The sequence below is a fragment of the Ziziphus jujuba genome, chromosome 10 (genome assembly GCF_031755915.1).
Source record: "Ziziphus jujuba cultivar Dongzao chromosome 10, ASM3175591v1".
Classification (NCBI taxonomy): Eukaryota; Viridiplantae; Streptophyta; class Magnoliopsida; order Rosales; family Rhamnaceae; genus Ziziphus; species Ziziphus jujuba.
In genome coordinates, this window is record NC_083388.1 from 9,281,815 (window position 1) to 9,305,497 (window position 23,683).

At 31.5% G+C, this 23,683-nt stretch overlaps 3 protein-coding genes across 10 annotated transcripts; all 3 read right to left on the bottom strand.

The window, feature by feature from the left end:
- Window positions 1–1,825: 1,825 nt before the first annotated feature.
- On the bottom strand, window positions 1,826–5,941 carry LOC107410997 (triosephosphate isomerase, cytosolic). The gene is made up of 9 exons (XM_016018504.4): window positions 5,781–5,941; window positions 5,046–5,121; window positions 4,776–4,899; window positions 4,162–4,246; window positions 3,881–4,013; window positions 3,585–3,679; window positions 2,713–2,791; window positions 2,263–2,345; window positions 1,826–2,174 (listed from the first exon to the last, which is right to left on the bottom strand). The coding sequence occupies exons 1-9, from the start codon at window positions 5,817–5,819 to the stop codon at window positions 2,124–2,126; spliced, it is 765 nt and encodes a 254-aa protein (XP_015873990.2). The 5' UTR covers window positions 5,820–5,941; the 3' UTR covers window positions 1,826–2,123.
- A 6,100-nt stretch (window positions 5,942–12,041) lies between these two features.
- Window positions 12,042–16,548, bottom strand: LOC107410993 (methyl-CpG-binding domain-containing protein 5). The gene is made up of 3 exons (XM_016018499.4): window positions 16,049–16,548; window positions 12,684–12,803; window positions 12,042–12,566 (listed from the first exon to the last, which is right to left on the bottom strand). Exons 1-3 carry the CDS (start codon window positions 16,319–16,321, stop codon window positions 12,342–12,344), a joined length of 618 nt encoding a protein of 205 aa, XP_015873985.2. The 5' UTR covers window positions 16,322–16,548; the 3' UTR covers window positions 12,042–12,341.
- Window positions 12,679–22,805, bottom strand: LOC132799119 (pentatricopeptide repeat-containing protein At4g11690). 8 transcript variants are annotated; one of them, XR_009634426.1, is made up of 5 exons: window positions 22,019–22,805; window positions 19,195–21,092; window positions 18,819–18,875; window positions 18,538–18,686; window positions 12,679–12,803 (listed from the first exon to the last, which is right to left on the bottom strand). XR_009634426.1 is itself a non-coding variant. In XM_060811857.1 (2 exons), exon 2 carries the CDS (start codon window positions 21,044–21,046, stop codon window positions 19,355–19,357), a length of 1,692 nt encoding a protein of 563 aa, XP_060667840.1. In that variant the 5' UTR covers window positions 21,047–21,092; window positions 22,019–22,805; the 3' UTR covers window positions 18,955–19,354. The 8 variants fall into 8 exon arrangements, 1 of the variants encoding a protein (XP_060667840.1); XR_009634427.1 differs by lacking the exon at window positions 18,819–18,875 and having other exon boundaries at window positions 19,217–21,092; XR_009634423.1 differs by lacking the exon at window positions 18,819–18,875.
- Between the last annotated feature and the right edge of the window lie 878 nt (window positions 22,806–23,683).

Below are 23,683 nucleotides of genomic sequence, written 5' to 3' on the forward strand. Positions count from 1 at the left end.
AGAGAGACCGATAAGAATCCTACAACATGCTTTTAACCAAATATATTAAGTTTGAAAAGGATAATATATTATATCTTCCAAGAGTAATGGATTACCATATTCTATTCCCAATTATAAATGCTTTTCTTCTCATATTATAATTTTATAAAATTAATTACCAATAAGATATATATATATATATATATATATTAAAATCCAATTTAAAAATGTTCATGTCATAAAACATGCATGCCTGGCAGTGTCATCTTTTCTATCATACATGAAAAAAGGAATCTTTTTGTGGCACTTTTTTTTTTTTTGGGTAATAATCTTGTTGTGGCACTAGTATAGTACAAAGTGCTTAATTTGCATTCCTTATGCCCCCCATTAAATAAATCACAGAAAATTGAGTCATCGGTCAAAAGGATAATCACTCACTTATTTAATAGTTTTTCAAAACCGAATAATTTAAGAGTAAACGTCACCAATCTTTGTACACATAGGTCAACCTCACTATCCATTTGTTTATTTATTTTGCTGTCTCTCGAAGAGTAACTTATTAAATAAATCCTGCATAATATTAGAAGTTGGAAAAAGGGTCCTATTTATGTAATCCGCATTTAGAACCGCCAAAATGATATAGAATATGTATCTTGTTTATTTACAAAATATAAAATAAAGATAAAAATGTTATGAAGAATCAATATTAAAATATTTATCCCAAATATATATATATATATATATATAAAAAGCAAGGATATGGCGGACGGACCCCTACCAAATTGTGTATATATATATATATATATATATAGCAAAATCAATAAATTTTTTAAAAAAATATTACAATTTTGATATGAATTCATATATGAATATATGAACTACATCGTAATATCCTCTTATATGTATATGTATTTATGTTTTTATATTTTTGGTAAATAACAAGTTAACTACAAAAAAAAATTGCTTTCTATGCTTTAAATGTTAAAAGACTTTTCTACAATATAGATTTTTTTTCTCCCCCTCTTCCTAAAAAAAAAAAATAATAAAATAAAAAATAGATATTCATTTTGGCATAAAAAGGTCGTCAATGGTCAAACTTATCACATACATTTGTGGGCCCAAATGTAGGATCCACCCACATATGAGTAGGTGCACAGTACGACGGGCGGAGCGAGATATTTATTGTGGTATAAAAAGATTTTATTTTATTTTTTCGTTTCTTTCATGGAGGTCAAAATGATTAAAAAATTTATATTATTTGAATAATTTGCACAAGGTTTTATTTATTTATTTTTTTTGGGACAAATTGTCCAGGAAATACGCTTCAGAAGGTGTACGAGTAAACAAGTGGGCTCTGAATGCAGGGAAAGTAAACGAAGTTAACGGAAAGCCCAACGAGAAGTAGCCTGTGTCTTGATTATCAAAAACAAGTTTTAGCCCAAATTAAAATAATAAATAAAATAAAATAAATAATAAATAATAAAAAAGTTGAATAGTGTATCCCTGCATGCTCATGTCCAACAGAGTGGTTGCCTATACTCTTAATGACCCTATGAGTTCTCTACTAATAGAACAAAAACAAAGAGGCAAAAAAAGTTTTTAACGAATTCTTTTTAACATTAGATAGGAATTTAGATAGATTAGGTTTGAAAAATTTTCCAATTTTCAGGCACGTCAATTGGTGATTCATACAAATGATCAAAATTTTCCAATTTTCAGGAGTGTCAAAGTTCGTCAATGCTACCTCATAAGCTCGAATCCTCCAACAAAATGATAAAAAGAAAGAAAGACAAGAAGTTTTAGAAATATCCATTTTCTTATCCACCCTAAATCCAAGTACATGTAATGGCATCAAGTAACCTTTCACTTTGTTGCAATCAACCCGTGGAAAGAGTCAATCAGGTTCAAGCTCACACAACTGGGTAGTTAAAAATCCTTAATTCACTTTCAAGTGTTATCAACTAACAAAAACAAAGAAAAATATGGAAATCATCTGACTTATTGCATGTAAAACCTTACACGTGCATATCAACATTTTTGTTCTAAAGGACAAACCAGAACAACAAAATTAAACTCTATGCTTCTTATAAAGCGCTCAACGACGATGCTAGACATGCACCTATACCGATAACTAAAACTGATCTTCAGTTATTCTTCTTCACCGTGGCAGACTTTATAATGTCGACGAACTCCGGCTAATAAAGAAAAATATGGATAAGAGAGTCAGAAAATGATAGTTGAACGAGAAACCAAAATATACAAGTTGCAGAAATAGAAAAACACCTTTAGAGAAGCTCCACCGACCAAAAATCCATCAACATCTGGCTGAGCCGCCAATTCTTTGCAGTTTGCTCCATTCACAGAACCTACAATAGAAAACAAATTTCCAAAAAATACATTTATCACAACCATGGGTACATGTCAAGATGCAGCAAATAGAATGAGGATTATTTAGATCTGTTTTATGCAAATCCCCCATTAAAAGGGAAAAGAAAGGAACAAAAACGAAAAAAGAAAAAAACAAAAAATTAAATGAACATTAATACATGCTAGGTAATCATAACTTGAGAATTAATGAAAGTTCACTTGCTTTGACAAGCTAATCAGATGATTTTTTTTTTTTTTTTTTTTTTTCCCCCCCTTCTCTCTCGGGGGTGCAAGCTCATTATTTTACTTCTTCTTTAAGCAAAGAAATTTAAACAGTGGTGGCACATGAATACATAAGAGAAGTACCTCCGTAGATGATTCTGGTTGATGCAGCAACTTCAGCACCAGCATTGTCATGAAGCCATTTCCTCAATTCAGCATGGACCTGATAAAAAAATACAGTGAAAGGATTTGACTCTAGAAATACTTGCCAATGCCAAGGCAATAAGTGCAATGACAATAAAACTACAGTTATTTTATAAGATCTGTTGGACCGATCAATCATTAGCAACTATTTTCTTTGAGATGGCTTGAGCAAAGTGGAACAAACTTTTGAAAGCAAATCTCATACAGGAAAGGCTGAGATTAGACATAGAACAAGCACAGATTCTACACACTGGAAAATATCTGTTTGTGGCAAATATTTCATGCAGAATAACAAGATTTATTATCCTTTAGATGTCCAACATAAAAATATATATCTATATATATATATATGTATACTTATATTCTTACCCATAAAAGGAAAAGAAAAAAGAAGAGTCAAGTATTAACAAAAATGGCAATATATTATTGAGGACTTGACAAAGATAGTGACATGAACAATTATTGCCAAAAGTCAAGATAACATATTCTCCATCTTATAAGCATATATTGGTTAGCACTTGACATGTTTTAATGATAAAAGTACTTGGAGTGCATCAGGTATACAAGAGACACGTATAAATTTCTCAAAATGTAAAAATGCACCACTAGCATGACTTCTAAGGCATCGCATTTCAACGTTTAAACATATTCAAATGTTGGCCAAACAAGGTCTTTTCAAGCCATAAGGATGCCATATGCATGGTTAGTATATTTCAAAAGTAAAACTACAGCAAAGCCACAGCATGCTTGCAACCATGAGGAACCTTGTCAACTAATCAGTAAATATATAACGAGGTTTGACTGAAACTTACTTCCTGAGCCTGAGCAGGGGTTGCAACCTTCCCAGTTCCAATGGCCCAAACTGGCTCATAGGCTAAAACAATATTAGCCCAATTCGATACCTTCTCTGCAAGAGAATAAATGATTATCTTCCATTTTTCAACCATCATATAATGTAGGAAAAATTCCAAACAAAACTGTGAAAAGAATGTCATTGAAGGAAAAAGGAAGGTTGGAAAAGAAATAACTTCTATACCAAACTAATACAGCAACTAAAATACCAATCATCTAAAACAACAATCCAGCTCTAACAATGGCGAAGAAATACCAGCAATTGCTTTTGTTTGTGCAGCAACAACAGCCAGAGTAGATCCAGATTCCCGCTGCTCCAGGGTCTCCCCAACACAAGCAATAACTTTTATGCCTTGAGAAAGTGCATATGCAACTTTATCCGAAACAAACTGCACGTAAAAAGCATGGAAGTATAGATTGTGAATACTGTATTTAGCATCAGTCATAATAGTAAACAGAGAAAAAGAGGAAGAATTGTTTTTCATGTTAACAACCATATGAAAAGAGAAGATGCAACTTTGGCGGAAACTTTTCTACCTCATTTGACTCATTTAAAATAAGCCTTCTTTCAGAATGACCAAGAATGACCCAAGGAATGCTCAAATTGACAAGCATCTCAGCACTACACAGAAGAGACATCAATTCCACATAAGTAACATAACAACAACACCACAGCAACAAAGCAATCTAACTGTAATGTGCATGCAGAAATTAACCAAAGAAAAGGCTTCAACAAGAGCTATGTTTCAGGACAGAAGGCAAAGGAAATCAGAACAGTGCTCGCCAACCGATATGAAAATATAGATGTGAATTTCAGTTACTATCAGTAAGAAAACAAGCTAACAGCTAGTAAAATGCTAAAATCAGAACATATTAAATTAATCATGCCCAAGTTAATTAAACAATTAAAGAAAAATAAAAATCAAAAGATGTAAATACTCAAATTTGAAATGCTTACCATGTGAACATATATAAAGAACTTTTAAACACATGGCAAAACATAGAATATCATGATCGAAAAATAAAATGAAATAACTATTTATTGACATGTTCTTTTAAATTTAGCATGCGACACGTATTACCAAAAAACAAAAGGTGCATGCCACAAGGAACTGCTAATACAGAAATGGATGAAACAGCTTAAAACAAACCTAATCTCCCCGGTAAAAGCACCACCCTTACGAACCCAACAGTTCTGAGCAGCAACATGGAAATCCGACCGCAACAAACTCTTCACCACAGGAAGAAACACAAATGGAGGGCTTACAACAACCTCTGGAAAAATAAAAGTAAAACATTACAGCACATTATAAAGTAAAACAAACAACTGGGAAAACTGAAAAGATGAACACATTGAAAAAAAAGAATCCACTTGTTAACAAACCAATGATAGATTTGACAGTTAGTTCACTCAAACTTACCCACAATATCTTCCGATGGAACTTCAGCCTTATTTAAAAAGGTGACAATCTTTTTCACCTCGTCCGTTGTCCCATTCTGTAACAATATTAAACACAAACCAACCAAGCCCCATTACTTCATTTGATGATTTACACAAAATTCACAACTGGGCTTCTCGATTAATATGCACCAATCTCCAGGAAAATACAAAATTCTCTCCCCAACACTATGAAAAAAGCATGATAATCATATCCTTTACATTGTCAAGATATGTCGAATCGTAGCTGAAATGGGGAATGCATATATAAATCTAAGCGCATAGCTTAGCAATGAATCTATGATACGTTTAATGCTCGCTTAAAAGGGTAATCGGGTTCAAAATTAGCGGTTCCATGTTCTAATTCAAACACTTAACAGAGTGAGAAAATCCCAATTTGTGAAATTTCAATACCAATCAGACACCGTTTAATTGTTGATCATTCAATTGCAGAGCATAAGCTAAACCTATAAAAGCTGTTGCCCAGAAAAATAAGAAAGAAAAAACACAATAAAAAGTTAAAAGAAGAAAAAGAGAAAAATGGAAATTAAATACAAAAGTGAAGAAAGTGGATATTGAAAGCTGAAAGCCGCATGTTAAGAATTGCTCAACTTTGATCTCGATATTGGATTAAAACACCAAAAAAAAAAAAAAAAAAAAAACCAAAACGAAAAAGAAAAATAAAAATAAAAATAAAAATAAAGCATGAGTGAAGTACGCATTTCCAATTTCCGCCGACGAAGAATTTCCTAGCCATTTTCCGATGATTAATTCGACAACACAGACCAAAATAGCAGTTTCTACTTCTTGCTCTAGTAGTGGACGGTTCGCAGATATGTACGAAGAAGAAGACTTGGATCCAATCTCCAAAGCGGACTTTTCAACCGGGTTGGGGGGCCTATTAAAGCTCAGTATCATGAGCCCGGTGGGCTTGTAGGAGAGAGCAATTTGTCTGAGTTTGTAACGTGGATTAATCAAAGGTTAGTATAAACTGCTACGGATTCACTCTAGTTCTTTTAATAATAATAAAATAAAATAATGTTCAATTATAGAAATATCTAATATGTCTTTGATAAAAAAAATAAAATAAATAAAAAGAGAGAGAAATATGGAATATGTCTGGAACTTTAAATGAAATGTAAAAGTAATGTTAATTTGGTTGTGTAAATAGAAAAGTCATTAAATTTTGAAAAAATTGAGCTCATGGAATAAAAAGACATAGAATTGGGGTTTCTTGTTACCAGTTTCCTCATGTAAAGGTACCTTCGGAGATAATTGAGTTGACAATAATCATTGATGTTTAATACTAGCTAGATTGATAAAAAAAAAAAAAAAATACCCATTTGAGGATTGATTTTTAATTCTCTCACCTATGCAAAAAACCAATCAAATAAAATATTTATGTATATTTTTTTCTGAAAAATTATATATGTATTTTTTTTTCTGAAAAATATATATGGTAAGTTCCTGCTAATTCAAAAGGTTATATGAAAATAACTCAAAATAATTAATAATAAGATACATTACATTACACTTTTTTAAAATTTTTCTTAATAATTAATAATAAAATTTTTCTTAATTATAATCAGATGTTTTCATAAAATTATAAAAATATAAACACAAAGATATCTAATTGTACTAAAAAAAAAACTTAAAAAATATACAATATAATATACCTTTAATAATAAGAGCTATATGGTCACCTTGTACGTATCTATTGTATTGTAGGTCGATCAGCATGCAATAGTGAGTTCTGGTTTCAAAGAAATCAAACAGCTGACAAAAGTTTGTGCATAGGAAGCAACACCTGCTTGATACTAAAATGTCCATGGGACTGAGAGTCAGAAATCATTGTTATATGTTTTTACAGAGCTGGGTTTCATTGACAATCAAAAACAAAGCTTCACATTCCATAGATAACGCTCAAGAAGGTGGGGTCCAAAATTTTAGAACCGTTGGATTAAGGGTTTGAGTTTTCCACTTTTCCTTGAGATATCTGTATTTTTCAGGAAAGATATGTTCATAAGCTAAGCCTACAAGAGGACATAATTCAATTGAGATGAGTTTTGGAAATTAAGATATGGTCATAAGCTAAGCTGCATCCATGGTGGTTAAGAGAACGATAACCACCTTTAATAGCGATATTTCTCCAAAAATATTATTGAAAACGACTTAAAATCGTCGGATTTGCTTCTTTTGAAAGCCAACATCAACATTTATTGGCGATTTACAACAATTTCACCAATAAAATATAAAAGAGCCAAAATGTAAACCTTGAGAATATTTATGTACTTAGAGAAGCACATAAATGACAAACCTGATATTATTTTGGTTAACTATAGTTTTGGGCTCTTTAGTTTGCCCCATTTTCAACTTAAGTTTTCAATTTTTAAACTGAAATTTTTATGATAAAAAAACTCCTCAATTTTTTTTGTCTTTTCGTTAATTGAGTACCTCAATTTTAATTTTAATCTCAATATAAACCCTGTATTTTCCATTCTTTATCAATTGAGATATTCAACTATTATGGGTGTGTTTTTTTTAATAATGTAGATATTGCATAGTTAATCATTATAAAATAGATTTTTTAATCTCATGTTTTAACTTTTTTAATTTAACACTTTTTTGGATTTATAATAAAGATATATATTTGACAAAAAAAAATTTCATTATTTTTTTAACTCATTGAAGCAAAGCTAAAATCAAAAGTTCTTAATTTAAAAAAAAAATAAAATTGAAAATGCAGAATCTATATTGAGATACTCAATTCAAAAATGTTCGAAAATGGAAAATCCTTGATTGAATTTGAAATTAAACTAGTGGATCCAAAGGTATAGTTAACATGCTATATATTTTCATGATCAGCTTCTGCTGGTGGAAACTACTTATCCTTTCTTTAGAATAAAAAGAAAAAAAGAAAAAATAATTCTGGATGTAACAAAACTAATTGTTGCCCAACACAAAAATTATAATGATAATAGTAATAATAATAATTAAATAAATAAATAAATAAAAATTCTAGATTAAACAAAACTGCTAGTTTTCATTTGGTTGAGATATTGTAGTATATGGTGAGTTGCAATATGCATATTTTTCATACTTGATTTCTAGATTATTATACTTTATCATTTTTTTATAAAGATCTAACTTTTTTTTTAAGCGGAAAAGCGAGTGAAATACAGAGAAATTGATGCAAAGGGGTTGGTAAGGGACATACTTTGGAGACTCTAGTACGTATTTATTTTTGTGGGTTTGTTCAAGTTCATTAATAATCAAACAAAAGCGTTAAGATAGATTTCGTTTTTGAGTTCTTGAAATGGATTCCAGATATAACATAACTACTATCTTTGAGATATCATTGCCTATGGTGAGTTAAAATACGCAGATTCTTCATAGTTATTCCAGATATAACAAAACTACCAGCTTTGAAATATTGTTGCATATTTTGTTATTTCTCACAAAGATCTAACTTTCTGCTACTGAGAAAGTAAGGGAAATACAGAGAAACTGATGCAATTCTCAAATGTGGATCAATAAGGGACATACTTAGGACACTCTAGTAGATAAAGTTATTTTTGTGGGTTTGTTCAGGTCCATTGATAATCAACCAAAAGCAGTAATATAGATAACATTTGTGAATTGTTTAAGTGGATTCCAGATAAAACAAAGCTATCAGCTTTGAGTTAACAAAGATATCACAACATATAGGTAAGCTACAGTATGCAGATTTTCCATTAGTTGATTAACTTCTAGATCATTACGCTTTGCCATTTTCTATCGAAGTTCTAACTTTTTTTTTTTTTTTTTTTTTTTTGGTTAGGTTACAATAATTTCTACTCTAAAAGGTAGAGGTATATTTCGAATTTATGATCTTATAATGTTGGTATAAGGAGCTTATCATTAAACCAACCTTACTTGATAAAAATCTAATTTTCTTTTATTTGGAAAGTGAGAGAAATTGAGAGAGAAACAGCTGCAAATATCAAATGGGAGTTAGTAAGGTACAGGCTCTAGAGACTCTAGTATGTACTTATTTTTAAGGGTTTATTCAGCTTCATTGAAAAGCAAACACAAACACCTACATAGATAACGCTTGTGAATTCCTAAAATGGATTCTAGATATAACAAAATTATCTGCTTTGAGTTAGCAAAGATATTGTTACATATAGGTGAGCTGGAGTATGCATATTTTTCACAATTGATTTGTAGATTATTATACTTTGTTATTTTCTCACAAAAATCTAACTTTTTTTTTTTTTTAAATTTTTTTATTGGGAAAGTGAGGAAAATAGAAAGTGAAAATAATGCAAGTCTTAAACGAGGGATAGACTCTAAAGTGTTGTTTAGGTTTATTGAGAATCAAGCAAAAGTACTAAAACAAATAATGCTTGTGAATTCTTGAAATGGATTTTGGATATAGCAATAATACAACTTTGAGTCAGCAAAGATATTTCTACGTATAGATGAGCTGCAGTATGCAGATTCTTCATATTTGATTTCCAGATTATTATATTTTGTCCTTTTTTTAATAAAGATCTAACTTCCTTTTATTGGAAAACACAAATCTCAAAAGGGCAGACTTAGAGGCTATAGCATGTATTTTTATTTTTGTGGGTTTGTTCAAGTTCATTCATAATCATACAAAATCACTAACACAAGTAAAATTTGTGAATTTTTGAAGTGGATTCCATATATAACCAGCTTTGAGTTAGCAAAGATATTGCAATATATAGGCCTTTTCTTTTGATTATGTTACAATAACTTCTGCTCTAAAAGTAGGGGGCATGCCTCAAACACACGACCCCATGGTGTGAGTACGAGGGTTTTACAATTAAACCAACCTTACTTGCAAAAATCTGACATTCTTTTTACTGGAAAAATGAAAGAAATAGAGATAGAAATTGATGCAAACATCAAATGGGACTGGGAGTAAGTAAATTACAAACTTTAGAGACTCTAGTATGTATTTTTTTTTTTTTTTTAAGGGTTTATTCAGGTTCTATTTTGAGTTAGCAAAGATATTGCTAGAAATAGCCAAGTTTCTCAGTATGCAGATTTTTTATAGTTGATTTCTAGATTATTATATTTTGTTATTTTCTCACAAGGATCTAAATTTCTTTTAGTAGGAAAGTGAGGGAAATAGAGAGTGCAACTAATACAAATCTCAAACGAAGGACAAACTCTAAAGTTTCTATATTCAGGTTCATTGATAATCAAACAAAAGCACTAACATAGATAAAGCTTATGAATTCTTGAAATAAATTTCGGATATAGCAATAATGCCAATTTTGAGCCAACAAAGATATTTCTACATATAGGTGAGCTGCAGTATGCAAATTCTTCATAGTTGATTTTTGTGCCATTTCTATTTCATCATTTTCTTAGAAAAATCTTTCTTTTATTGCAGAAGTGAAGGAAATAGAAAGAGAAACTAATGCAAATCTAAAAGGGGGGCTCATTGAGGGATAGAATCTAGAGTGGGTTTATTCAGGTTCATTGATAATCAAACAAAAGTACTAACATAAATATTGCTCGTGAATTCTTGAAATGGATTCTAGAACAAACTATAGAATGGGTTTGTGTTCTAGTTCATTTGATAATCAAACAAAAGCACTGATATAGATAATGTTTGTGAATTTTTAAAGTGAATTCCGATTATAATAAAACTATAAGCTCTTGGTCACCAAATATATCACTGCATATAGGTGAGTTGCAGTATGTAGATGATTCATAATTGATATGTAGATCATTATATTTCTCACAAAGATCTAACTTCCTTTTATTGGAAAAGTGAAGGAAATAAAGAAAGAAGCTGATGCAAATATCAAATGGGGTCGGTAAGGGACAAACTCTGAGAACTCTAGGCACTTACATAGATAATCCTTGTGACAGTCATAGCCGTTGCCACAGCTTGAAATTCAATTCTCAATATAATGGTCGCACTTATATGTCCTCTGGTAAATTGTCTTGGGATGTTGGTACTTGGTATAACTGAAAAATAAGGAGAGATTACCACTTTCAAAACATATCTTGGACCTTTTTTTTTTTTTTTTTTTTTTTAAATTAGTTTGGGAATGACCTGTGAGCAATGGAAAGTAAAGTTGAATTTGAAGAATTTATTTTTGTGAAGATTTCACTTAAACTAGCGTTTGCATTTGCCTTATATGTTGATCAAAATATTTATCAGTTTTTTTACCAAAAGTTATATAAAGGCTAACAATAAGTTTGGGTTTCCACAAAAAAATGAATATTAATTTTCTATTAGATAGTAATTGGAAATATAAAAACTACTTAAATTGTGGAACGGTAATATTTGCAGAATGATGGCACAAAGAAATAGCAAGGGGATAACGTACTGGAAAAGGTCCCTCAATGTCCAAAGCCTTTTACACAAACTTGATATTATTTTGGGTTAACCATAACTTTGGACACGTTTGCCTTCAATTTCAATTTAACCCATTAAGTTTCAATCTTTATTTATTTTTTTTTTTTTTCCAATGTAGATAGCATGGTTAATATATATATATATATATATATATATATTTTAAATTTATGTTTTAAACAATTTGTTGGATTTATAATAAAAATATTTATTTAGACAACAAATTTTCATAATTGTTTCACTTGAAACAAAAAAAAAATAAATAAATAAAATACGTATCTCCAATGAAAAAATTAAAAATGTAGAACAAAAAATTGAAACACTCAATTGAAAAAATAAAAAATGTAAAACCAAAAATTGAAACATTCAATTGAAAACATTGAAAATGGAAAGCCTAGATTAACTAGGGGATCCAAAAGTGCAGCTAACCTGTTACACGACTAGTGTCAGTTTCGCTCATGCAAAACTCCTAATTTTCTGTTTCAAAAGGAGAAAAAAAATATAAAAAAAAAAAAAATAATAATAATAAATAAAGAAAGTGGATATAACAAAACTAGCAATTGTTGCCAAGCAATTATGCAAAACCACTAACAAAACTAGAAAGGAAAAAGTTATACATTTTCTATATATGAAAGGGAAAGAAACAAAATTTATACAAAAAAACAATATAAGTACGAATGACTAACATATCAATACAAAATGCCAAGCAGCAATCTAATTGAGCTTTGGCTGTGATATGAAGGGAGTAAATCCCAAAAAAAAAAAAAAAAAAAAAAAAAAAGAAAAGGAAAAATGAAAACTAATTTTAAGTAAGTATTAGGTCTACTGGAAATAAGAAGACCTATTGTTGGTCAGTAGGAGATCATGATACACGCTGGGCAGGACTGTAAACGCGTTTCAGTAATTCCGGCCACTATTTCTGGAGGTGAGGAATTTGAATGCGGCTTCCCATTCTTGCTTACCAGACTCAGCCACCATATCATCACCAATATAAGGTGTCCACGACCCTTCAGGAGAATCTGACAGCACCCAATTAACCTTCTCAGGCACATTGGAAAAATCGAAGTTCAACGTAGAACTCTTTGCTGCTGCGCTAGACTTCTGTTTATGCCCACCAGATCCCTTTATACAATAACAAAAGAAATTTCTGATAAATAGCAGGAAAAATGAAAAATGAAACTATGAGAGGTAAATAACGCCTAACAGCTCCAACTTAATAAAGCAGAGGTTCCTATTCACCTTTGTTTCAGCATCAGAATTCTCTGTTTGTTTCTTCTTTCTAGGTGTTCCAGTTTCCAGAAAATAGAGAACTTCTTTCTTCGACCGAAATCGGCGGCCTGAAACTGGATGAAAATAGTACTGCAATATAAAGAAAGGATTCAAACCATGTTTGGATTTCTCTGTGTATGTACTAGATCCAGCAGTAAGTCATTTCACATGCCATAACAAAACAAAATGCCATCAATTTAAACAGCGTAGCTACATTCCAAACAACCTCTCAAACTTTTTCTCAGCCTTCAACAAAGCCAACGAATTCAGAACCTTACTATATTTGAGTTGTCAAAGCGATTCAAAAAGATGTCCCTTTTCTTATTTGGCCATTAAATTGGGGTAGATCATCTTGCTCTTGGCATTAGAAGAAAAGATGTATGGAATACACATTTCGTGTTAATCTTAACTCTTCTTGGAAAGAAAGTTGTCCATTAAAGTGAGTAGCATCCACCACTTAGAACACGAGTACATCCATATGGCTTCTTATCTACTTGACACAACAAATAATTTAAAAGCACTCCAATCAACAAGACTCAAGGATATATGTTTAGATCTATATGACTGTTAAAATGATAATTGATGCCCCTTTCAAAAAGAATCTCCTATTTTGCAATTTCACATATGACCCAAATGGAGCAGAAACCATTAATGAATCAAATCAACCCATTAGTTGCATGTGGAAATTTAATCACCATTTGACACATTGAGGGTATCAAGTTCATTATTCATTGTTTATCAAAAAAAGAAGTTCATTATTCATTCCTCACTATGAACAAAATTGAAGCTAACATATTATTTTATTTTATTTTATTTTTTTTGGGGGGATAAAAACATTGAAGCTAACATAACAGCAAAATTTTTACAAATGTGACAAAAGAACATTGGCATTCAACACCAAGTTCACTAAAACCTGTGAAGCAAGCTATAAGTTTTTTCTTAGCCTTCAAGATTAGGAAAGCAATAATGTTGAAGACTTCCTCAAGCCATTATTCTATGGTCAAAGCATGGGGACTCAAGAAAGCATCAAAACTTCATCTAGAAGGTTTGGTGGAGAAGGAAAAGAGCTATAAGGGCAAATGATAAATAACACCTTTGGAATACTTTCTACCAGCAAAAATGGTGTTGCATATTTCCATTAATTAAAGTAAAGTTTTCAACTAAGTAGCTTCATCACTTGACAAATGATAAGACTTTCTCCAACAGATATTTCCTCAAAAACTAGAAAAAAGTGTTACGAACCCAAAAATCACTATGATTGGATTCTCCTAGCATGAATCCACTTCCAATTTTCAATATTATCCTGCAATAACTATTCATTCCAGCACTATTAATGAAAACTAAAAGAACAAAAATTTATGAGCATTGAACTTCCTCATACTGCTATCAACATAAGACATGCATCCTCAAAGATAGAGTAGCTAACTATTACAAACATGATAGCAAACAGATCATGGATAACTCTAATGAATGCAAGGCGTCGAAGTCACTGGAAGATAACAGAGGTGAAGCAAAAGCTTCAGAGCTCAAGGAAATTTGTCGAAATTCTTACGGAATCAAACTACAATTCTATTTGTAAAATGACGTGTATTGTAGCTTAAATATTGTGTGTGACGTTCCAGTCAAATTACAAAGACAAAATAAAATATAATAATTCAAAGCTAGCTAAAAACATTTACTACTTAGTTTCTAATGACAGTAAAAGAAGGCTACTAAATTTGCTGAATATCCCTGCATCAATACATATGTGCTACCAATTAGGCCAAAGAAATAAGCAATAACTGAATGGAAGGAGACGAACAACCAGTGTGTTTTACATTTTAACTGCAATTATGATTACCAATTTGATGACCGGACTTTTATTTGACAAAAGCTGGAAGTTCGGAACAATTGCTTGAACTCTCTAAGTCTAATAGTCATTGAAATGAGAGCCCAAAACAAAGCAATTAGTGAGGAAAAAAATTTATTTTTAGACAAGTGATATTGACATTACTTTAACTACTTTTAGAGAATGACAAAATGTTTATTAGAAGTTTCATCACCAACTTGATATCCACTTACAGTTAGTAATTACACCAACTTATTTACTACCTTGATACCAAATTTGAAGAATAGTATGTACCAGCATAACAAGCTCCCAATATCAGAAAGATGACCAACTTCTTGCCTTAATAGACTTAGAAACGGATACACAAGGTTTAGGCTAGTCATGCCATTTTGTTTATGTTTTTCACCTTATCCCGCCTCAACATCCTCGTCTGTTGAGAACAGGTGTTATTGAATGAATTGAAAAATTGCAATCTACAAGCAATAAAAATGTAACCAATATATATATATATATTATATAAGATAAAAATCATTGAATGGATATCTCGATTGTCACCAACATATCTAGTCTCTTAAGTCAGGAGATTGTCTAGCTATCTATTATCTCATGGCTTCCACTTCTAAGGAACTGGTATTGAAATCTTGTTTAGAAGTCTTCTCTGCAACAAAAATTTACATATATATATATATATATACTTAATTTTTTATATTATTTTTCTTTTTTGTCAAGTCAAAGAGACATCTAAATAACTACCGCATAGATTTACAATACAATCATTCCACTTTATCAACTTTTACACCTTGTCTTACCCTTAGCTAGTTTCATGATTGGCAAATGATGTAATTGATGTATATAAGGCCACTAGTAGGTAGATAAATCTGGAAGTTATGCAATTGCTTCTAAGAACTGTTGCTTACAATGAAATACGCCATTTACCTAAAGCAGCCCATTATTTTCACATCAGCAGGAGAATAAAATTAGCAAAAAAAAGCTCATATAAACGAACAAATTCTTTAAGCTCATCATATAAAACGAACAAATTCTTTTCCAAAATATCTCTTTAAGAGACTCACAAACATGGGCATTAAGCAGAAAGTGCAACAGCAACATTGCACCCAAAAAAGCAAATTGGATTTCCCTAATTCCTACGAGTTCATTTCCTCATCCTCTGGCTCTGTTTGAGTTGATTGAGACAGAACAAAATGGAAAAAAAGAGAACGTTATAATAATGCTTTAGCTTTGGACTCCCCCACATTAAAAATTAGCCTAATCCTCATTAAATTGAGCCTGATACAAACTATTAAACACGTTCTTAAAAAAAAATAAAAAAAATAAAAAGGACATTCATTTCGCATTAACAAAACTATCAACTTATCAATCATTTCCTTTTCAATTTCCAATATCTTAAATCAGTTTTCTTTTCTCAGCAACCAAACAAACATGCAACGAGGAAAAAAAAAAAAAAAAAAAGAAGAAGAACAAAAAGCACAATCATAAGAATCTTGACCTTATCTACAGTTCCAGCAGTCGCACCGGAGCTCCGGACTCTATCTTCAACAATCCAACCAGAAGGCAACCAATTGAATTCCTGCTCCGAAACTTTTCTCTTTCCACGTCCAGCCTGGAACTCCGTATTTTCGGGACCCTTCTTCATCGGCTCGGAGAAATTGGAATTCTCGGCGGCTGAGCAAGGCCGTACGCCGTTGGACGATCCACGATGCTCAGGAAGCGTTTCACTGAGCTTGTGGTGGCGAGGTGTAAAAGCCTTGGGAGTTTCCATGGAGGTTTGGTCGTTGGTGGTGGTGGCGATGAAGGAACCGGACTTGAGGAGCAGGAAGTGCGTCCGGGCCTATGGAATTTACGGGTTGAACGACGGCGTCTTTCGGGTTCGGATCTTGACCCACGGTTCCCGGCACGGACATAGGTGGCCGGCTAGACGAGTAAGTTAGAAATTAAGGACTATATATTTTGACACTTTTGACTGAACTACGTGAAATTAAATTTCTGTTCGGTTTTTGATACAGAATAAATACAAAACGACTATGAATTTCCTGACTTGGAAACATCTTGGCCGTTGGATCCACCAGTTTGGACTTCAATCGAACACGTGGGGGACCGGCATGGTTTGGGCCTCAATTAATACTCGTGGCACAATAATAGTTTCTTCTGAGTTTCATATTTATTTATTTTTTTTATCATAAATTAATTAAATATCATTTTTGCATAAATTTTTAGAACTGGATAGAAAATATGTATTATTATTATTATTGGATTTTTCTTAGAACGGTTTTACTCTTTTCAAATTGCCATATGATTAAATGAAAAAAGAAAACACTTAATTTACAATTTGTCTAAAAACTATAATCACAATAATATATATGACTATAATCTTTGGACCAAAATTTAATGGCTCAACCTTAAATAATCACAACTTACTAAATTTCTTTTACTAGTCTTTATAACTCACAATAGTTTTAGTAAAAAATTACCAACTCTTTTTAATTGTTATTTTCATAAATACACATGAATTACTAAACGTTTTAATTGTTTTTTAATAAATGCACATGTGTTATTCATGTTATACAATGACTAAACTTAGTCGACAAGCAGTTTGATTTTTTTTAAAAAAAAAAAAACAACTTAGTCGACAAGCAACATGGGACTGCCCGAGATAAAGAAACATTATTACTCTTGTTGTTCTACGCAATATGCAAGTATAGTTTTCACAGTATTTTACCCAAAAAAAAAAAAACAACAACAACAACAAAAAAAAAAAAAAAAAAAAAAAAGAAGTATTGTTTTCATGGCAAACAACTTTCTTTTTACAACAATCACAGCCAATTTTTTTTTTTTTTTCCAAAAAGGACCGAGCAATGCAAATTAAAGACAAGTTTATATTGGATCAAAGTATTAAACTTCTAAATATATCAATTATATTTTCTAATGCTAAAATAAATGGTGACACTAGAAGCCTCTTTTTCCCTCTATATTTTTTGGTTCAATAACAATAATTTTTAGGATACTAGAATCACTATTTTAGTCAGTCCTTTTGGGACCATATGGGTCCTCTTCAATGATTCTAAATCTTTGTTTCTCCACTATAACTAAACCTCCTCTCAGGTCACATCAGAAACCAACCAGAATTCACAAAAGCAGATTACCCCCCTTGGCGGTTTAAGTGGAGCTATAATCATGATTCACCAGTTACCGAGCCACAAAAAACAAAAATCCAAGAAAAGATAAAAGAGTTTCAGCCAAAAAATGACAATTCACATTTGACCCAAGTCATCATTTATAATACACACAACAAATTGCGGGAAAACTGCACCACAACACTTGTACAAATGATTGAATAGTAATTAATTTTTCTGCAATAAGCATAACAGAACTAATCTTAGAAGTTAATGTCGATATTGTTCTTGAACCAAGACTCTCAAGATTGAATAGTGCCTGGTAAGATGTTTGCATTCTACCAATATAACGATAAAAGAAATGTCCTGGATATTGACGAAAATAAAACTAATGCGAAATAACTACAACAAACATCATAATTTCTTAAATACTGTCTGCTGACCTTATTCATATCAGAATTGATGAGAGTTTGGGGTTGATTTGCTTTTTCAATCGTTTAATGTAACAACAAATTTATAGTGAATAAGCAACTTATATTATTTACCCAAAAAGGCAACCAGTCTTCAAAAGTTAGATTAAGAGACATTCCTAGATATGCAATTTGAGTTAAGAAATCTACAGTCAAGAACGTTTGAAAATGATAAATTTAAATACTGGTTAAAAGCAACAAAACACTAGAAGACATGCATCATAAGAAGAAGAGAAATACAACATAAGAAGAAGAGGTATTTCAGGCCTGAGTTCCACCAGATAAACCAAAAATAAAAAATAAAAAAATAAAAAATAAAAAGAAAAGAAAAGAAAAGCAGAAACCAAAACAAACTAATATCTATCAATTAGTTACTAAAGAGTTGGAGAAAGTACCTTGTGCCATCTTGACTTATTTTCTAACAACTATAATGAGTTTCAGCTCCAACGCGATGGCAGGTGCAGTAAATTACTATTGCAGCCTTCAAGTATAATTATGCTACTTCAAAAGGCAATGATTGGAACTTCTTCCTATAATCCTGGATCTAAATTTTTAAGATTATGATATGTGAGCAAGCATCGGCCACATTATGGAAAAGATATAACAAACAAATGGTAGATGTAACATTTTCTGCTTAAACAAGAAAACCAATTATTTGGAAGGAAATTGAGAATACTTATGCCCACTTCTTTTACTGAAATGCATGTTTCCATCTTCTCGTGTTCTTGATCAACTATGTTGGGGTGTTTTGAGGAAACGAAGAAAGGGCACATGCTATGTATTAGATAACTAAGATTCATGTAAGACACATATTGGCGCAATTAAATACTCCTAAGATATATAAATCATCTGTAATACACATAAGAATCTGAATTAAGATTTTTATGCACATTTATATATGCTGAAAACAACCGTAGACATCATTTTATCTCTAAATCCTAGCACTGAAACACTTCAATCCATTAGCTAAAGATTCAAAAAAAATAAATAAATAAAATACAAATCAATGATGAAGTAAATAATTGAGAGAGGATGAATGAATTAAGGCTTACTAGGAATTACAGCAATATTGACCTTGAGATAGCTTTATGCCGAATTTAAAATGGCAACTTTAGTTACCAATTTAAGCCACAAATTGGTTTCTTCTTGTCATTGTTGTATGCTCGACGTTCTTTTCAATATCCTGTAAGTATACTAGAGTGCTTTGGAGCTTCATTGATGACTAATCTTGGCTTTAAATATCAGATTGTAGATGGAAACGGGTGGTCTTAAACCTGACCCTGTCATCTCTTTCAGTAGACCTTCAGCCTCATTCCATTTCCCATCCTTGCAGAGAACTCCAATAGTTGAGCAGAAGCTTGCCATGTTCGGGATCATTCCATTCTCACTCATTTCTTTGATCAATCTCAGGGCTCTGTAAGAGCTACCCTCCTTACAGTAACCATAAATCATCATGTTATATGTAACATCAGATGGCTTCAAATGTTTCTCACTCATCAATGTAAAATACTTTGAGGCTTCCTTCATATTACCTTTACTGCATAACCCATGTATCAAGACACCATAAGTGTAAACATCAGGAACCAAACCAGCCTTCTCCATGGATGAGTATAACTGAGACGCTCTGTCCATATCATCTGACTGAATAAAGGCACTAATTAAAATTGTATATGTCACTTTAGAAGGAGTAATGCCTCTTTCTTCCATCTCTCTCACTACGTCAGCAACTCCAGCTAAATCTTGAGCTCTAGAAAAGCCTGTGATTAGAATATTATAAGTCACTAAAGATGGAGATTGGCCACTTGACTTCAATTGATCAAATAAGCTCAAAGCCTTGTCCAAGTTCCCAGCATTACAAAACCCATCAATTAACATGTTATATGTAACTAAATTTGGGCTGATACCAGTCTTGTACAGTTGATCCATCAACTTCTCAGCTTCCCCAATCCTCATTTCCTTGCATAATCCACCAACTAAAATATTGTATGTTACAACATTACATGCCACACCTTGTTCTCTCATTTCATCAAATACATCAAAAGCTCTACTAATTTTTCCATCAGTGCAATATCCATTAATTAGACAATTATAAGTGTATATGTTAGGAGAAACCCCCCTAAGCTTCATCTTCTCATAGAGCTCAAACCCATCTTTCTTAAGGCCTTTCTTGAAAAATCCATTGATCAACACAGTATAACTATACTGATTAGCAACCAAACCAAGGCTCTCCATTTTACAAAACAACTTCTTTGCCCCCTCGATATTGCCATTCTTACAACACCCATCAATCAAAGTAGTGTGTATCACAATGTTTGGAGGCCAACCCATTTTCTCATATTCAACCAAAACCTGGAAACCTTTATTCAAATCGCTAGCTTCACAACAACCTTTGATCATTATCCCAAAACTATATGCATCTAATTCAGTTGTATCCTTAAATTCATTAAAAACACACCAAGCCTTTTCAAAACTATTAGACTTAACAAGAGAACCCAATAGATTGTTAAAAGTGTTTGATCCAGGCATGAGGCCTTGATCCATCATCTGTTTGAAGTAGAAAATGGCTTTTTCAAGCAATTGACATTGAAGATGGGCACTGACAATTGTTTCATGGATATAAACACGGATATCATTTGAACAAGGACGGGGTTGAATTAATTGGTGGATAAGAGATGAGGGAGTGAAGAATGAGGAGGAGATTCGACCAGATAGTATTTTTACAATGAGAACCTGGGCATGCGAGAACATATTTGAGGAAAGAAGGTGGTATAAAATAAAGCATATGGATTGACTTGTGTGTTGAAAGCCTTCAAGTGTAGTATAGTTGAAGAGTGAAAGAGCTTTCGATGGTGGGCTCTTCACCATCTTTTGCATAAGAAGAAGAGCCTGATGATTTTGTGACATTCTTTAGTTTCTTGGTTCCTTACTCCACTCCCAAGCAGCTTACAACCTTTGTTGCCACAATACCAAACCAAGTTTTCAAATTACAGAGGTTAAGGTATAAGGTCTTATAAAAAACTCAAAAGAAAAGAAGCAAGTGTTTTAGTATTTGTCTAGGAATGTCCAAAAAAAAAAAAAAAGGTAATACAGAACTATTAGGTTCAACACATTCTTTTTAAAAATTTATATAAATGTATTCCCTTCCATAATACTACTAACAAACTGATTAATATCTTTAAGAATTTAAAAGTAATTATTATATTTATAAACAACAAATAAAATAAAATGTAAATATAACTAATAAAAATAACTCTTTTAATTAAAGCATGAAATGTAATATAATGTTGCAAACAGATATAAAATACTAAAATCTTATTAATATATAAAAAAGGAACCAAAAAAATTTAAATGTAGGAAATTTTATGGTATAATAGTACACCATTCAAAAGATTAACGCGGTTCATGCATACACTTTGTAGTTTCAAAAAGTATTTGATGTAATATCAATGTTTATGCATTAAAATTACTTTTTAAATTAGCAAACGTGTTAGTTGTATATAATTTTGTTATTGTAAATCATCATGAATGAAGATACTAATGATTTAAAATTTTATATAATTTTAATGGTTTCCATGCATTACTAGTTATAGGCAAAACAAATTATGGGATGCTAATACAAAATTCAATTGGTCACTAAACATCTTATGCACACATTTATGCAATCGGAACTAGTAATTTACAGAACAATAAAACTACTCGATTTTAGCGCTCTCAACGTAATGTACTTTTGGAAGTAGACAACATTACACAGTTAATTTCATAAGAAAATTCATACTCACACAAGATAAACCAAGAAACCCATATTCCAGTCTACCCGTTAATTATCCAGTTAAACACAATACACGGCTTTTACACAACAGAGAGAGAGAGAGTTACCTCATATTGAGCTTCCCTGAAAGTGTTAATGGCGTGAAAAATGCCAACTCTATGAATGGGAAAGCCATCCCCACTCCAGCTCTGAAAAGCAGACTAAACTTCATCATATTTAGCAGTTTCTCAATCCTATAAAACAAGCAAGAAAGGGGTTCTGGTTGTTTTGATAGTAAGAATTTTCTGGGTAATATTAGTAGGCGTCTGTGGGCAGAGAGAGACGATGAGGGTGGGCGGTGAGTGTGAGGCAAATATGGTATAGAAAGTGTTCGACGTATTGCCTGAATGAAGCCAGGCGGGATGGTTTGAGGATCGAATTTGGGGGACCTGCAGGCTGCACTTTTTAGGTATTGATTGTTAATCAAACACCCAAAACTTTGAAGTACTACGGTCTCACTTGGAAGCCCAAATTTCTTGAGGCCCATACAATCTGAAACCAAAGGGTCGTTCCTTTTACAATTCTCAAACTTCTACTTTCGCAACATTTTACATAAAATCACCAAAAAAAAAAAAACTTTTATTTTGTTTATTTATTAATTTATTTTTTGGCCTTTTCAAATCTTTAACAAATTTTATTTTCTCTTCAGTGTTTCGTGTAGCGTGCACCGATCAAACCAGCTTATTGCACTGTTTCTTCGACTGGGTCAGCTTCGAAGATTGAATCTTGTTTTCCTTCTTCAGCTTCTCGTTCTCGTCCAATAAACCATCATAGCCGTCTCCACTGACCCGAGATCTTTGCTGGAGTTCAACATTTGATATTATATTTAAACAACCTCTCAATCCAGCAAAATTCACCAAACAAAAAAACAAATAATACAATACAAAAATTTCAGCAGAGAACCTAAATATAGACCCCAATCTCACTCCAAGGAAAGAATATTTTGAAATTTTTTAATTATTTTTTTGCTTCAAATGTCAGTGTTTATAAAAATTAAAAATAGGATTTTCTATTGGTTCTTTTATTTTTTATTTTTTATTTTTTTTACTTGTGTATTCTTCACTTTCAATTCAAATGTTCAATTGTTGTTGATCGAACAGAGTAATATCAAAATAATTATTAACACAAATTTTAAAAAGCAAGAATAATTTAACCACTCAGCCGAAAGAAAAAATAATAATAATAATTTAACCAATTAAAGCAGCTCCATATCATACAAAGTGAAACTTCAAATAATTGACATCAATGACATGATACGTTCTCAATTTCCATTTTTTTAAAGTTGTTCTGATTCCACTACTCCTTAACTATAATATTAAACAGTTAACAGTTATATTTTACCAGGAACAAGGATTTTATATTAAAAAAAAAAAAAGGATTTTATAATAATATACATATTCTTGCAAAGTATGTATATATATATATATATATTATTGTTTGATAGAACAAACCCTTAAAATTATTCTTTTCTTTTTCTTTTTTTTTTTGGGGTAAATTACACAAACTCCCTCTTTAAATTTAGTTTTTTTTTTTAATATATACCCTTTATTTTTTAACAATTGCACATATTCCCCTTGTAAATTCTATTTTATTTTCTTTCACATAGACCCCTTTCCTTAATCAAAATTTGAAATGTGGTATAAATAAGGTAAAAAACAATTATTCCATCTTTTTTGAAAACTATTTTATAAATAATTAAAAAAAATAAACTATAAAATGCCACTTTTTGATTA

Bases quoted from the DNA above. Each gene is read 5' to 3' on its own strand.
- LOC107410993 (XM_016018499.4), bottom strand. From the start codon at position 16,321: ATGGAAACTCCCAAGGCTTTTACACCTCGCCACCACAAGCTCAGTGAA. The intron at 12,804-16,048 runs GTCAAGATTCTT...TTTATATTGCAG, and splicing joins CTGCTGGAACTGTAGATAAG to TACTATTTTCATCCAGTTTC. The intron at 12,567-12,683 runs GTGAATAGGAAC...TATTGTATAAAG, and splicing joins ATTCTGATGCTGAAACAAAG to GGATCTGGTGGGCATAAACA.
- LOC132799119 (XM_060811857.1), bottom strand. From the start codon at position 21,046: ATGTCACAAAATCATCAGGCTCTTCTTCTTATGCAAAAGATGGTGAAG.
- LOC107410997 (XM_016018504.4), bottom strand. From the start codon at position 5,819: ATGGCTAGGAAATTCTTCGTCGGCGGAAATTGGAAATGC. The intron at 4,900-5,045 runs GTAAGTTTGAGT...TTATTTTTCCAG, and splicing joins TCCATCGGAAGATATTGTGG to AGGTTGTTGTAAGCCCTCCA. The intron at 4,247-4,775 runs GTTTGTTTTAAG...TCTTCTGTGTAG, and splicing joins GCTTTTACCGGGGAGATTAG to TGCTGAGATGCTTGTCAATT.